At 46.4% G+C, this 16271-nt stretch overlaps 1 protein-coding gene across 1 annotated transcript in view; it reads left to right on the top strand.

Moving 5' to 3' along the window:
* SLC9A9 (solute carrier family 9 member A9) overlaps positions 1-16271 on the top strand; it is a 595026-nt gene that overhangs the window by 364743 nt on the left and 214012 nt on the right. The window contains exons 10-11 of the mRNA XM_036243492.1: positions 393-506; positions 2049-2160. Coding sequence (XP_036099385.1) covers positions 393-506; positions 2049-2160 — 226 coding nt within the window. The remainder of the gene's footprint in view (positions 1-392; positions 507-2048; positions 2161-16271) is intronic.

Genomic DNA, 16271 nt, shown 5'->3' with positions numbered 1-16271 from the left:
ATTCCTAGTTTTCAAGTTTTCCAAGTTTGTCCTTCCTGCCTGCCTGGGGAGAATAATTTAGCTGAAGTTTGTTTTTCAGGTTCTGGGAATTCAAGTGCACCTACTGGGTGATGTGCAGAGGGTCTAAACTACCTTTGCATGCTTTGCCAGAGCACACCTTAGGCTCATCACGCAGTTTACATTTCTGTAAGGGGCATTCATCACCCTAGTAGGGATTGCTCCACAGAGGATACCCCAGGGTTCCCTGTGCCCCTCCACAAGCCAAAGGGATGGCCTTCCCAGGTCCTTCCCAGATAAAGGAGAACCATCCGCCTCCAAATACAGTTACAGGTCATGAAGTGGATTCAAAGCTGAGTCATAATTAATGATTTTGGTTTCTGTTTTGTTTTCAGTTGTTTGAATTCATGAATTTCTTGGCTGAGAACGTCATCTTCTGCTACATGGGTCTGGCGCTGTTCACATTCCAGAATCATCTCTTTAATGCTCTGTTTATACTTGGAGCCCTTGTATCCTTTGAAATACAGAACCTGGGGTGATGAGAGAGAACAAACTACCTACTTTGGCTGGATTATTCTGTTAAATTGTTACATAATTTCCTCAGGTTTTCTACAGGGCTTAAATTTAAGGCAGATATGTAACTGTTAGTTGGGGGAGAAGAGCATCATCAGAAATGAGGGCCTTTAAAAATGCTTGTGGCTCAGCATAAGAACCTTGGGGAATGCTGGGGGGCAGGCTAAAGGAGAGTGACTTTTTAAAATATTCAAAGTATGTTTAAAATTATGAATCATTTACATAAAAGTGTCATCCTGTTCTTCACAGAGAAATATATTCAATCTGCATTAACATGATCAGAAGACAGCCAAGATTATTAAGCTTTAGAAATATTTTCATAACAAGATGGTGAGATCTTTTCACTAAGGACTTTGAAAATAGGATATTCAGAGTAAAGACCAAATGAAATTAGGATGATGGATATGTTTTCAATATCTTAAGTGCCCATCTAAGTTTATTGTAATAAGGTAACACGTTCATATAAACAAACACAGAAAAACCTAGCCCTGGCTTTTACAGCTGAGGAACTCTCTCGCTCTAGGCCTGCTGTGTAGCTTCCCACTGGGCAAGGACATCTGAACAAAAGGATACCGAGGCACTGAGGTGTCTTCAAGGACAGTCAGCAGCTGTTGTCCTTCTCCCACTTGGAAAATAGACAAATGCCCCCTCAGATCACGGGCAGATGACCTTCCAGCCAAGAGAGCCGACCCCTTTGTCAAAGCCCTGTTCTAACCAAGCACCTGCCCCTGGTCCCTCTTCTCTGAGCACACGGCCAAACCCTCCAATGTCATCCAAAACTCAGCTCTTAGAAGAAAGCTCCTCTTCCCAAATAACTCCATTTGATCTGAGGGCAAACTGGAGCAAGGGGACTATCAGGGAAGGGGTCCAAGATGACAATGGGGAGAGATGACTGCCAGCAATATTGTCATAGATTTTCACTCGTAAAGTGTGGATTTAGTAAGATGCCTCTTAGAGTGTTCATTGCATCACACATTTAGATAGGCAATTCCTCTCCAAATTAGATCCACCAAAACAAAACAATAAATGAAGCTTGCTAGATACAGGGCGTATAAACTGATGGAAAATGAGCTGGTACTCAGGAGCCAAAGTGCATTTGTCCTTCTAAAGCACTGCTCAGAAGGGAACGCCACGGCCCCGCACGCTCGCTACCTCCTGTTTTGCAACAGAATTGAGCACGAAGTCAGTCATCAGCAATGTAAATGTGATGAGAAAATTTACAGAGATCGAAATGGCATGGGGTTAACAATTGTAAACAAAATATATATTCAAAGAAATTTGTTCTCTATTATTTCTGAAAAGGAATAGGCATTGAAAGATGGATTTTGGAAGCGAGCTGGACATACGTGCATTGACATGTTTGTCCCTGATTCTGGGTCATAACACAGAGAAACTGGAGGTCATCGTAGTTAAAGCTCAAGGCCTGGCCCCCTGACTGCAGCGTGGTTTTCCTCAATGTGTCCCGTGTTTGTCTGCAGATAGCAATCTTGGTTGCCAGAGCCTGCAACATATACCCGCTCTCCTTCCTCCTGAACCTGGGCCGAAAGCAGAAGGTCCCCTGGAACTTCCAGCACATGATGATGTTCTCAGGTACGTGAAGCACTGGGCATGAGGCTGCCCTTCCCTCCCTCGTCACTGTGGAAGGGCACGGGGGCACGGAGAGACCTCTGGGGAAGCATAACTCCTACTCACCACGGCGTGCCCAGCGCCATGCCGACACGCCGCAAGTTAGGAGCAACAGTGGGATTTTTCTTTATAGAAAAAAAATGAAATGAAAGGAATCTTGTTGGGATGACCTCAAGGTACAGCATCTGCCAGGACCTGGCGTAGAATAGGGGTCGGATTTTTCTCCCGACCTGTTTCAGGTCAGTTTTCACAGTGGGGACTTTGCACGATCACTTCATAGATCGCATACTTGAAGGTAGTACTCTGCAGGTGACGCCAGCCTTGTCCAATGTCAGAGCTCCTTCTCCTCCGAATCCCTGCCCCTTCCTTACGCTGAGCTCCAGAAACTTCTCATGGTTAACACGAAAGCAGATCCCATCTAAGTATGCCCAGTTATCAGTTGAGAGAAGAAGTATTTATTGACACCAAGTGCCGAGAGCAGTTCCAGGGACTGTGTATAGAATGGAAGAGGTCTCTGCTCCCAAGAAGCTTATGTGCCACTTACTTAAACCAAACCTGGAGGTTCCCTTTTCCAAAAGAAAATAAACCAAATGAAGTTGCTGACCCTGAATACTCTGGGGATTGTGGTTTCTTTCTGTTCAATCAGTTTTCTTACCATTGGCCTTTCCTGCATGGAGACCTCCCCCTACACGCCTTCTGGGCGTGTCCACACTTCTGTTACACTCCCGGGCAGCTCCTGGGCAAACATGTGAGTATCAAACAGCAAACTTCTCTCAGGATTTTGGAAGCAAGTTGGACATAGTGTATTGACATGTTTCCATGTCCTCTTAGGGGGATATGGAAAGTTTCAGAAGCTATCATTTGTTGAATATCTCCTGTTTTCTACTCACTATGGATCAATCCTACGAGGTAGATATTAACCTGCTTTCTTAGACGGAGAAACTGAGGTTCAGGATCTCAAAAATGTTAAGTAACATGGCCAAGAACAAAAGCATTCCTGAGCTCAGGTCTGTGTGACTCCACTGTAAACCCAAGAAAGTGTTCCAAAATCTACATTTCTAGTAGTACTAGGAATGAAAGCGTTGTTTCACTCTATTGTTTACTAAGGTGCAGGCAAATGAGGTCCAGTGAAACCCGCCCCCTGCAGGCCTCCGACCGAGCGTCCTGCTACCCCAGACCTGCGGGAGTGAGAGGGAGTCGTAAGGAGGGCAAGCTGGACTTGGACTTAGAACAGCCATGAACTTGGCAATGAATTGACTTATATTATGGGAAAGCAAAAGGCAAATTTGATCACTTGTGAATAGGAAGTCGGCGCTGGGCTGCATGTTCGCAAAGCTTTCCCAGGGGCTGGAGAGCGTGCTCCGTTCTTCCCTACGGGAACGTCGTACTTGTGCTCTGGAGACTGCCCTGCCCTTCGGACCTGGATGCTGCATTTTAAACGATGCTGTGATGCTGTATTTTACTAAGAATACTTTGAGGAAAGGGCAGGGTGTTAGGTAGCTCTATTGGAATACGCAGTGTCTGCCCCAGTGAGCTGGCCACTTGGGCAGACACCTGATGGCTTTTCTAGGCTTTGGCACCTACAGTTGCTTAGCTGTAGAATTGGGGCTGTGTTCAAAACTGAGGCCAACAGCCCTGGCCGGTTTGGCTCAGCGGTCAGAGCGTCGGCCTGTGGACCCGAGAGTCCCTGGTTGGGTTCCCGCTAAGGGCACATACCTCCTTTGCAGTCTGTCCCCGGCCCCGGTTGGGGTTGTGCGGGTGGCAGCCAGTCGATGTGTCTCTCTCACATCGATGTTTCTCGTTCTCTCTTCCTCCCTCTCTCCCTCCTGCTCTGTCTGAAGATAAATGCAAAAATGTCTTCGGGTAAACATGAGAAAAAGAAAACCAAGGCCAACAGCATGGTGCGGGGGCCGGGAGACATGAATAGGCCCAGATTTGGTGGTGTCCTTGTGACATGCTAACCAAGGGAGTAGGCAGGCTGTGGCCTCGAGCTGAGTCGGGCCCCTGCCGGCTTCGTAAGAAGGCTGACACACAGCCGGACCCGTCTTCTCCTTGTCTGTGGGCACTTTTGCACGAAGAGGTCAGTGTTGAGCTCTTGCAGCAGAAAGCAGATGGTCCACAAAACCTAAAACATTTGCTCTCTGGCCCTGTTCTAAAGCGTTTTCACCCTCCGGAAGGAAAAGAATAACTCCATCACTCTAATGGGGTTGACATTCTTGGTTTAATTCAGGGAATGCCAGTCAGCTACTTCTATCTTTAAAAAGACCAGCATGCCAATATTTCAGGACACCTATATACCTATGACTACAATGTCCAGAGGATGACACCCACTGTCTTCCACATTGAGCATCCATGTCATCTGCTGGCCATCCAATCGCTCAGTTAGTGGTTTATCTGTTCCACCTTAAGTGTCAGAGTCTTCGTGGACCAAAATAGGCTTCTGCATATAAAGTTGATTGAACTTTTGTTTTAAACACTTTCACATTGAAATGAATCTGAGCAACAGAGAGATTGGGTTACTTCCTATTTTTATTACAAGTTCATAGTGATGATATGCCTTCACATGGTGGAAAGAACATCAAATTTTCCACTAAAAACTGTATTCTTAGCTTTCACATGACAAGATTGCAATGCTATTTGGTTATGTAATGGAATCGTAGCGACTCAACTCGGAAGTCACTCTGTGCCTTTCTAAGACCTTTCCTGGGCCATGTTTTGAGACTCCTAGCCAGGCAAAGTACGATAGGGAGATGGTCTCTTTTGCAGAGAGAAGGGGGGGGGGGGAGAGAGAGAGAGAGAGATGAGGAGGTTGGGTTTCTTGCTGTCAATTTCAATTCCAATTAGAGATGAAATTGAAACTTGAACCCAAGCTTCCCCACTTGGAATTTAGAGTCTCTCCTCCACATGACACTACTTCAGATTTACCCCCAAGGTCATGAGAACAAACATTAAGTCAGAACCATGCCCTTCCTACCCCAGGCCAACCCCAGCATGTCTAACATGTCCCTCACGCAAACCTAACCCCATCCAGTTCAAAACAAGCCAAACACATGGGCGACACCCCTCTGGCCACTGATTCTGGTTCTACACTGCGCCGCGGGCTCCCCCAGAGAGTCGGCGGTCTCGGGTGAGAGTTCGCCGCATGCAGGGCACTGTGTTTCCTCAAGAGAGAAAGCAGACTCAGCTTTGGTTTCAGCGTGGATTCTGATAGGCTGTCCTCATGTAGGGCCTACCATTTTCAGTGGATTTGCCAGGAAAGAAAGCATTTGGAAGGTCACTTTAAGGTACCGTGAGCCCGAGGAGGAAGTGAAGAAGAAGGTCACATGGCAGTACGTCTAGCCCGCTCTGGGCACGTGAGAACATCCCTCTGCAATGCTCAGAAAACACCTGTCCCCTTAAAGGATGTGCCTTGTAATATAGTCTGATGTTCTTAATTATGCCTGGAGTGGTCTTGGGCATCCAATAATAGGGGTGACTAGTAGTCCCCCAGCAGAACCTAGGCATCCATCTTCACTAATAAATGTAGACCGAGTCTTTCTGCACGTAGCTGAACACACTGTCAGAGTCCTCTGGGGAAGGTAAACAACAATGACCCGCCATCTAAAACCAGAGTGTGAATTTATTCACACATTCGCTCATTCACAGCCATCCAGCCATTCATTCGTCAGACGTACCCTGACACCCTTTCTTGGACAGGCCTTTGGGTGAACACAGAGAAGATGGGGCCTCCCCCAATGGGCTTGCACCTGACGGAGAAAGCGTGGCTTCAGCCGACGCTCGGCTCACCAGGTCGGTGCACCACACAAAGGCCAGTCAAATCAGGCCCAGAACCTTCCGTCTTAGTCCGTTACACCTGCCTTTTCCTAATCCTTTCCCATCATCCTGACCCCACCTGGTGCATGTCCTCTGGCGCTGGGCAGGAGAGCTGGTCGTGCCCCCAAGCAGAAGGCTCCCTTGAAAAGCTAACGAACGAAGCCGAAGCCCTAGGCCCCTCGTTTACACAGGCCCTTCCCAAATCCCTAGCAGTGAGTTCTGTGGTACATAAAGATTTCGTAAGAGATTTTTTTAAATTTTTTTCTTTAATAATGTCCCCAAAATGTACAAGTTTCTCAGGCCCCACTAAACCTGAATCAGACGAGTCTCCAAATCCAGACGTGTCTGGAGGTGAAAGGTGACGAAGGCTCCAGCTGCTTGTCACTCGCCTCCTGGCCGAGGGGCCCAGGTCACACTGAGACAGGGACCGGGCTCTGTGGCGCTGCTGCAGCCTTCGAGTGAAGCTCGCACTCTTCCTGACGGTCCCCACAGCCGCCCCACCCTCTGCCCACCTCCACCTTCGCCTCCAGGCGAATTAAACTGAGTAAAGTGGCTGTGGGGGCCCAGATTCAAGTTCTCACCTGCAAAGACCCTGCCTAAGTCATGTTGTCCAGATCTGTAATCTACGCACACAAGAAGCCCTGGAAACTGACACGAGGAACAGTGTCCAGGCCATGAGGAGTTATCCGGTCTTTCTGTCTTCAGAAGCTGTTAACAATGCAACTTCCACCTGGTAGCTAGGGGTAGTGAAGGGTCTATTGGGGAAGATTACCCTGAGATGTTTAGAAGATCGTCCTTAGGTTCAAGGCCAGGAACTTGGAACTGCTCTGGAATATTGTGCAACATCCAATGTAAGGACTTCAGGGGACATGAAGCTCCCCAGGACTGTTTCTGGCCAAAGAGGGCTGCCCAGCCCAGCCCGCAGCCCCTCTGGCACCCAGAGGCGGAGCTGTGTGGTTTAAATTAAGGAGGAGCCGAGCTTCACACAGATCAGTTTTCCTGTTGATGCAATGCTTAGTGCAGAGATCAGACCTCTTGTTTTTTTGGGTTTTTTTGCTTTATTTTTTATTTATTTTTTTGTTACAGATATTTTACCTTTTTACCCCATTGGCACCCCCCACCCCACCCCCCCTCCACCCTGTCCCCGGCTTAGTTGTCCATGTCCATTGGTCATGCATACATGCATATAAGTTCTGTGGTTTATCTCTTCCCACCCCCCCCACCCCCCATCCCCTCTTCTGAGGGATGTCAGTCTGTGCCCTACTTCCATGTGTCTGGGTCTACTATATTCCTCAGACTGTTATGTTCATTATATTCCGTATATAAGTGAGATCATGTGGTATTTGTCTTTTTCTGCTTGGCTTCTTTCACTTAGGATAATACTTTCCAAGTCCCTCCATGTCATCTCAAAGGATAAGAGATCTTTCTTTCTTACCGCTGCATAGTACTCCATTGTGTATATGTACCACAGCTTTTTTATCCATTCATCTACTGGTGGACACTTGGGCTGTTTCCAGATCTTAGCTATTGTAAATAGTGCTGCTATGAACATGGGGGTACATATATTCTTCCTGATTGGTGTTTCAGGCTTCTTAGGGTATATTCCCAGCAGTGGGATCACTGGGTCAAATGGAAGTTCAATTTTTAATTTTTTGAGGTAGCACCATATTGTTTTCCACAGTGGCTGCACCAGTCTGCATTCCCACCAGCAGTGTATTAGAGTCCCCTTTTCTCCACACCCTCGCCAACACTTGTTGTTTGATGATTTGTTGATGGCGGCCATTCTGACAGGTGTGAGGTGATACCTCATTGTTGTTTTAATTTGCATCTCTCTGATGATTAGTGATGTTGAGCATTTCTTCATATGTCTCTTGGCCATTTGTATGTCCTGTTTGGAGAGGTGTCTATTCAGCTCCTCTGCCCATTTTTTAATTGGGTTCTTTGTCTTCCTTTTGTTGAGTTGTATGAGCACTCTATATATATTGGAAATTAACCCCTTATCTGATACATCATTGGCAATGATGTTCTCCCATACAGTGGGTTGCCTTTCCATTTTGATGATTGTTTCTTTTGCTGTGCAGAAGCTTTTTAGTTTGATGTAGTCCCATGTGTTCATTTTCTCCTTTATTTCTGTTGCCTTAGGTGATGTATCAGTGAAAATTCTGCTCCGTATGATGTCCGATATTTTGTTGCCTACATTTTCTTCTAGAATTTTTATGGATTCACGGGTCACATTTAAGTCTTTTATCCATTTTGAGTTTATTTTTGTGTATGGTGTAAGTTGATGGTCTAGTTTCATTTTTGTGCATGTAGCTGTCCAGTTTTCCCAACACCATTTATTAAAGAGGCTGTCTTTACTCCACTGTATGCTCTTGCCACCTTTGTCAAATATTAATTGAGTGTATTGCCTTGGGTCCATTTCTGGGTTTTCAGTTCTGTTCCACTGGTCTATATGCCTGTTCTGGTGGCAGTACCAGGCTGTTTTGGTTACAGTCGCTTTGTAGTATAACCTGATATCTGGTATTGTGATCCCACCTACTTTGTTCTTCTTTTTCAAGATTGCTGTGGCTATTCGGGGTCTTTTTGGGTTCCATATGAACTTTTGAAGTATTTGTTCTAGTTCTATGAAATATGTCGTTGGTATTTTGATGGGGATTGCATTGAATCTATAGATTGCTTTGGGTAGTATGGACATTTTAATTATGTTAATTCTTCCAATCCATGAACAGGGTATGTGCTTCCACTTTTTTATCTTCCTCTATTTCTTTTTTCAATGACCTGTAGTTTTCTGCAAATAGGTCCTTTACTTCTTTGGTTAAGTTTATTCCTAGGTATCGTAATTTTTTTGGAGCGATGGTAAATGGGATTGTTTTTTCAGTTTCTCTTTCTGTGAGTTCATCATTGATGTACAAGAATGCCATCGATTTCTTGACGTTAATTTTGTATCCTGCTACTTTGCCAAATACATTTATTAAGTCTAATAGATTTTTGATGGAGTCTTTAGGGTTTTCTATGTACAATATCATGTCATCTGCAAATAATGACAGTTTCACTTCCTCCTTTCCAATTTGGATCCCTTTTACTTTTTCTTCATGTCTTATTGCTGTGGCTAAGACTTCCAGTACAATGTTAAATAAGAGTGGAGAAAGTGGACATCCCTGTCTTGTTCCTGTTCTTAATGGAAATGTTTTTAGTTTCTGTCCATTAAGTATGATGTTGGTTGTAGGTCTTTCATATATGGCCTTTATTATGTCGAGATATGATCCCTCTATTCCTACATTGCTGAGCGTTTTTATCAGAAATGGATGCTGGATTTTGTCGAATGCTTTTTCAGCATCTATTGATATGATCATGTGGTTTTTATTCTTCATTTTGTTTATGTGGTGTATCACGTTTATTGATTTGCGAATATTGTACCAGCCTTGCATCCCTGGAATGAATCCCACTTGGTCATGGTGAATAATTTTTTTGATGTATTTCTGGATCCGATTTGCTAATATTTTGTTCAGGATTTTGGCGTCTATGTTCATCAGGGATATTGGCCTGTAGTTTTCTTTCTTCGTAGTGTATTTTTCTGGTTTTGGAATTAGAATTATGCTAGCCTCATAGAACGTGTTTGGAAGTCTTCCTTCTTCTTGAATTTTTTGAAATAGTTTGAGGAGAATGGGTGTTAGTTCTTTTTTGAATGTTCGGTAAAACTCCCCCGTGAAACCATCTGGGCCTGGGCTTTTGTTTGCTGGGAGAGTCTTGATTACCTCTTCAATTTCCTTCGTTGTTATTGGTCTGTTCAAGTTTTCTATCTCTTCCGGGAATAGTTTTGGGAGACTGTGTGTTTCTAGAAATTTGTCCATTTCGCTTAGATTGTCGAATTTGTTGCCATATAGTTGTTCATAGTAGTTGTTAACGATCTTTTGTATTTCCGTGGTGTTGGTTGTTACTTCTCCTCTTTCATTTCTGATTTTGTGTATTTGGGTTCTCTCTCTTTGTTTCTTGGTGAGTCTAGCTAAGGGTCCATCAATCTTGTTTATCTTTTCGAAAAACCAGCTCTTTGTTTCACTGATCCTTTGAACTGTTTTTTTGGTCTCTATGTCATTTATTTCTGCTCTGATCTTTACTATTTCCTTCCTTCTACTTGCTCTGGGGTTTTCTTTTTGTTTTCTTTCTAATTCTTTAAGTTGTGAGGTTAGACAGTCAATTAGAAATTTTTCTTGTTTTTTGAGGTAGGCCTGTAGTGCTATGAACTTCCCTCTCAGAACTGCTTTTGCTGCATCCCATAGATTTTGTGTTGTTGTGTGTTCATTTTCATTGGTTTCCAGGAACTTTTTAATTTCTTCCTTGATCTCCTCGGTGACCCATTCATTGTTTAATAACATGCTATTTAGCCTCCATGTGTTGAAATGTCTTTGCATGTTCTTGTTGCAATTGATTTCTAGTTTCATGCCATTGTGATCTGAGAAGATGCTTGATATGATTTCAATCTTCTTGAACTTGTAGAGATTTAGTTTGTGTCCTATCATGCGGTCTATCTTTGAGAATGTCCCATGTGCACTTGAGAAGAATGTGTATTCTGTCGTTTTGGGGTGTAATTCTCTGTAGATATCTATTAAATCCATTTGGTCTAGTGCTTCATTTAGAGTCTCTGTTTCCTTGCTAATTTTTTGCCTAGAGAATCTATCCAGTGCTGTCAACGGGGTGTTGAAGTCCCCTGCTATGATTGTATTGTTGTCGATTTCTCCTTGGAAGTCCTCCAGAAGATTTTTAATATATTTTGGTGCTCCTATATTGGGTGTATATATGTTTATCAAGGTTATATCTTCCTGTTGGATAGATCCTTTCAATATTATGTAGTGGCCGTCCTTGTCTCTAGTTATGGTCTTCATTTTGAAATCTATTTTATCAGATATGAGAATTGCTACCCCAGGTTATTTTTGCTTACCATTTGCTTGGAAAATTTTTTTCCATCCCTTCACTTTCAACCTATGTGAGTCTTTTGTTGAGAGGTGGGTCTCTTGTAAACAACATATAGATGAGTCATACTTTCTTATCCAATCAGCTACTCTGTGTCTCTTTATGGGAGCATTCAATCCATTTACGTTTAAGGTGATTATTGATATGTACTTATTTATTGCCATTTTTGTTTACTGTGGTTCTATTTTTCTTCCCATTTCTACTGCTAATTACAGCAGTCCTTTTAACATTTCTTGCAGTGCTGGTTTGGTGCTAATGTATTCCCTTAGCTTTTTTTTGTCTGGGAAGCTCTTTATTTGATCTATTTTGAATGATAGCCTTACTGGGTAGAGTAGTCTTGGATTCAGAATCTTGTTTTTCATGACTTTGATTACTTCATGCCATTCTCTTCTGGCCTGTAGTGTTTCTTGTGAGAAGTCAGCTGAGAACCTTATGGGGTTCCCTTTGTAGGTAACCTGTTGCTTATCTCTTGCTGCTTTTAGGATTCTCTCTTTGTCTTTAATTTGTGGCATTTTAATTACTATGTGTCTTGGTGTGGGCCTGTTTGGGTTCTTCTTCCTTGGGACTCTCTGTGCTTCTTGAACTTGAATGCCTTCTTCCTTCACCAAATTAGGGAAGTTTTCTCTCACTATTTTTTTGAATATATTCTCTATCCCTTGCTCATTTTCTTCTGCTTCGGGGACTCCTATGATGCGAATATTATTACGTTTCCAGTTGTCCCATAGTTCTCTTAAGCTGTCTTCCTGTTTTTTAATCGTTTTTTCCTTTTGTTTTTCTGATTGGTTGATTTTTTCTACCCTGTCTTCTAATTCACTGATCCGGTCCTCAGCTTCCCCTACTCTGCTTTTTAAACCTTCCAATGTGTTTTTCATTTCGGATATGCCATTTTTTATCTCTTCTTGTTGGTTTTTAATTTCCATTTGGCTTATTTTCAGTGTCTCTATGTCCTTACTCATGCTGTTCGGCTTCCTCAAGATCATGGCTCTGAATTCTAGCTCTGTTAACATGCCTAATTGCTCCACATTGATCTCATCTTCGGTGGAGGTCTCTTGCTCTTTCATTTGGCTTCTGTTTCTGTGTTTCACCACTTTGGCTATCACTGTGGGCTTTGGAGCCTGTCAAGTGCTCCCTGTGGGTGTAGGTGTTCTGCTGTTTGTGGCTCCCTCTCCTGTGTTTAGATGAGCGAGGGAGGACCCATGTTGAACACCACTGTCAAGTCTTACTTTCCTGGTTAAAGTTGCCAGCCCAGGAAACGTACTGTTATCCTCTAGCTTTTTGCCTGGAAGCTAGCAGTCTAGGTTACTTGATGAGTTTTGGGTTGTCCGTTGATTGAAAAACTCCCTCTGGTGCTCAGCCAAGGGGCTTTCACGAGGGTGGGGCAGATGCTGGTTGTTGGTGAGCCTCAATTAGCACTTCAATGGCCCACAGGGTGGGGTTGGATCTCCGAGGGAGGGGCTGCTGCCTCTCCTCAGAGCCCTGGGAAGAAGCAATGTGGCCACCGTCCTGAGTGGCTGCACTCAGCCAAAGCTCTGAGCGCCCTCCAGATCCCGAGTGTCCCGACACAGCTCCAGTCCAGTCCGCCCTCCCTCTGCCGGAGCCCAAGGTGAGTGGCTGTGGCTGTTTCAGCCTCTGTCCCGGCTGCGCTGTGGAGCCGCCTGGGAGTGTGACCCGCGGGCGCTGCTCCCAGCTGAGGCCGCTGCCGAGCTGCCGACCGTGGGCTCCCAGCCCCGTCTCGCGCCTTCGCAAGCCTACCGGGATGGAGTCAGTGTCCCTCGTTGTCTGGTCCTCCCAAGCTGCTTTTCTGTTGCTTTTTCCCGTCGATTTGTCTGTGTTATAGTTGTAATTCCAGTTTGGTTCTGGGAGACGGTCTGTGTAGCTCCGTTCACTCCGCCGCCATTTTTTTTAGATGTCCTCGGACCTCTTGTTTTCATTCAAATCCCTGTGCTGCAATTTTTGCTTAATTTAAAACTAAATAAGAAGCCGGGGAAATGTCGAGCCCGATGGAGCCCTGGCAGCCTTCCCGAGACCACTGGGACTGGGGGCTGTGGCCGACGGGGCTACATCAGAGCCTCCGCGCAGCGGCCGTGCTGACGTGGACACGACGGGGCACTGGAGCACCCGGCAGGTTCAAGGAGCCTGGCACACATCAGAGCGTGCTCCTGCGGTGTGTCCGCTGCTGCTGCACTTCGGAGAGACATCGAAACCCTGAGTTCCCGTCATATACACTCGGAGGGCTTTTAACGAGGAGAGCATGACCGCAGTGTGTGGATGTCATATAAATCCTCGTCCCTGAGCTCACAGGGCCGGTCACCAGGCTTTGCTGCTCAGGTGGTGGTTCCCCTTTGGTCGTCCCCAGCATACAGTCGCTCTCAAACAGCTGCCGGGGCAACGGATTAAGAGAAAGGCATGGGAGAAGAACTGTAAATTAAGACAATTTTTATTTTTTTGTTATTGTTGACACTAGTACAGATGTCCCTCATCCCTCCCCCCCCCCCCCCGCCCTTTGCCACCCTCCACCCAGCAAGAACATTTTCCACTAGCACTCATTCCCCCCGTGATGAAAGACTGCCGTACTGTTCAAGGCCACCAGCGTTCTGCAGGACAGCGTTCTGTGAGCGTGAGGGTGTGAGTGTGTAGGCGACGACCTTCCCAGTGTTTGGTGAGCCATCAACCAGGCCACGGCCACAGCCACTTTGAGACTTTACCCAGCTCACGCATGGGGTCAGCCAGGAAGAGAACAGGCACGGAATTCGTGGCGGTGAAGATCCAGGGTCCTGGCTGCAGCAGGGCCGGGAACGGGGTCTGTCTACGACCCGAGCTAAGGGACTCCATGAGCCACCAGGACTGGCGCACAACCACCACCAGCCCCCACGGAAAAGGCACACTTCCGTGTGCTCTCTTGATCCCTGATCCCCAAAAGTGCGGCCCTCAGACCAGCAGCTTCGGCATCACGTGGCAGCTCCTTGGAGACATCGAGTGCACATCTGCCTTCTCATAACCTACCTGGGCAATGCACACGCACGCGAGCGTGTGAGAAGCACAGTCCAGAACAGAAGCACAGTTCGTGGTCCCTGTTACGAGAGTCTGTCTTCAACTTATCCCCTGCCCATCCTGTTCTGCCTCAGACACGCCCGGATTCTACTCTCGCCTCTTATGCTTCCATTTGCCATCTGATCAGCACGGAAATGCTGAGCATGCTGAGTTCTTTCTCCCCGTTCACTCACATTCTGCCTCCGCCCAGAACCCTTTCCTTGCCGCTGGGTTCACTTTTCCTCTTTAGACTTGGCGTAGACGTCACTTTCCGTGGGAAGGTTGTAAGTCATCCCATCTGGCTGGCACTGCCCACCTGCTTTGATAGACCAGTGCTTCCCCGCCAGGACCCACCGCAGTCCACCGTGGTCCTTGGTTTGCCTGCCTGTGTGCCCCTCTGCCCTCTGGACTGGGCGCTTCATGAGGCTGGTGGAACCAGGCGAGCCTGATGTGAGGGCTGCAGGGCTGAGGAGCGCACCCGCCTTCCACAAGCAACCTGGCGAACAGGCAAATGATGAGCAAACCAGGACACTGTCTAGCCAACTGAAATTGCACAGCTCACCAAAACGCCACTTCAGCAACTAGAGTTTTAAAAACAGATATCAACAAATAGAACCTTTTGTTTTCAGATGGAAGAAAATACTTTTCCCATACTCATTCCTGGCTAAAAACCCCTTCCCCTGAGTGTTGATAATAGTAAACATTGTTCACACTTCTCAAGAATTGCCTTAGGACCCAAGCCTAGTGTTTAAATCTTTGCTTGCTTTGTGTTGAGGGGATGTGTTTGTTTTCCAGTTGAAAACCTGAGATCTCATTTAAAACTCAGAGAATTGTACATGAGCCAGGTGGTTTGAATCAAGCATCAAGCTACTCCGGTTAGTATGGCTCCAGGGACTGAGCATCACCCCATGGACTGGAGGTGCTGGTTTGATTCCTGGTCAAGGGCACATGCCCAGGTTGCAGAGGGCATGCAGGAGGCGGCCGATAGATATATCTCTCTCACATCGCTGTTTCTCTCTCTAAAAAATCAATAAAAACTAATTTTTTAAAAAAGAATCACACTAAACCTAACTTTAATTTAGGAAAAATATGTTTTTAATGCACATGCAAGAGTTTTCCGAGATTCTGGCCATCTAAACAACGGGACTCTTTCTTGACTCTTCTCTTCCCTTGTTCGCACTTCCGGAGAGAGACGGCCGAGGGGGCGCCATCCCAGTCAGTGTGCCAGGCCTGCCTCTTTGTGGCCCTCACTGTCCAGTGGCCCTCACCCTTCTGTGCGATGCAGCCTTCCTCCTTGGACAAATCTTGTGTAACTAACGAGGCCACCATCTCTTCCTTCCCGTAGCAAGGCCACTAACGGACTAGTGTGGCACCGACTCAGCGTTTTTCTGCACTGCAGGTGAACTTGCACCAGGTCCCCATCACTCTCCAGTGGCACCCGCTGTGGCTAGGACAGGCGTTAGAGAGCCGAGTGGCCAAACGGAGGTCTTCGGACAGGTGTGACCAGCTATGCTGGAAATGAGCCGTGAAAACATTGTGACCGGCGCGTCAGGCCGTCCCAGAAAAAGTCATCTTGACCAATGAATGGCCACAAGCAGCAGTGCGGTGACAAAGGAGACAGGCGCGGTCGGCCCGTGTGAGCTGAGGTCCCATTACGCCCTCATAGTTTCAAGTGCTGAGCAAGTTTACATGCTTATGATGAATTCAGAGCATCGGAGAACTATGGCCAGCCCCATAGAGTTGTTTTCATCTATTATTGGGTCAAAACATTGTCACTCTTCATTTAGCTCCAAAGAAATGTACAGTAACAATTACCAGCTCTTGCATTTCTAGGCTGCAAAGTAGATTCTGCTGTTTGGCAGACACGCTGTCTCCTGAGCAGGAACTGCTGCTGGTGCGGTGTGGGGAGCTCGGACTTGGAAGCGGCTCTCCCACGTGGAGCTGGGGCACCCCTGCCCACTCCTCGGCTCCACTGGCCACAAAATGGGGCAGCGATGCTTACCGTAGGTGGTCGGCGTGGAAACCAGACTAGAAAATGCCTGCCAAATGCCTGGCGCAGGCTCTGCCTCCCCGGAACACCAACAACGGGCGTTTCCCTCACTGTCTTGACCCACCACGCAGGAGACAGTCTTGAGAACCTCACGGAGACACGAGCCAGAGGCTCACAACTGCTCTCGGGAAACCCTTCTATCAGAGGCTGTGGTTGTCACTCCAAAGTAGCTTTGACTATGAAATCACTGCTGAGGACACAGCCCGATGCTGAC

The sequence above is a fragment of the Molossus molossus genome, unplaced genomic scaffold, assembly GCF_014108415.1.
Source record: "Molossus molossus isolate mMolMol1 unplaced genomic scaffold, mMolMol1.p scaffold_m16_p_5, whole genome shotgun sequence".
NCBI classification, from domain to species: Eukaryota; Metazoa; Chordata; class Mammalia; order Chiroptera; family Molossidae; genus Molossus; species Molossus molossus.
Note: the sequence above shows the minus strand (reverse complement) of the source record. Positions and strands in the feature narration are given on the sequence as shown.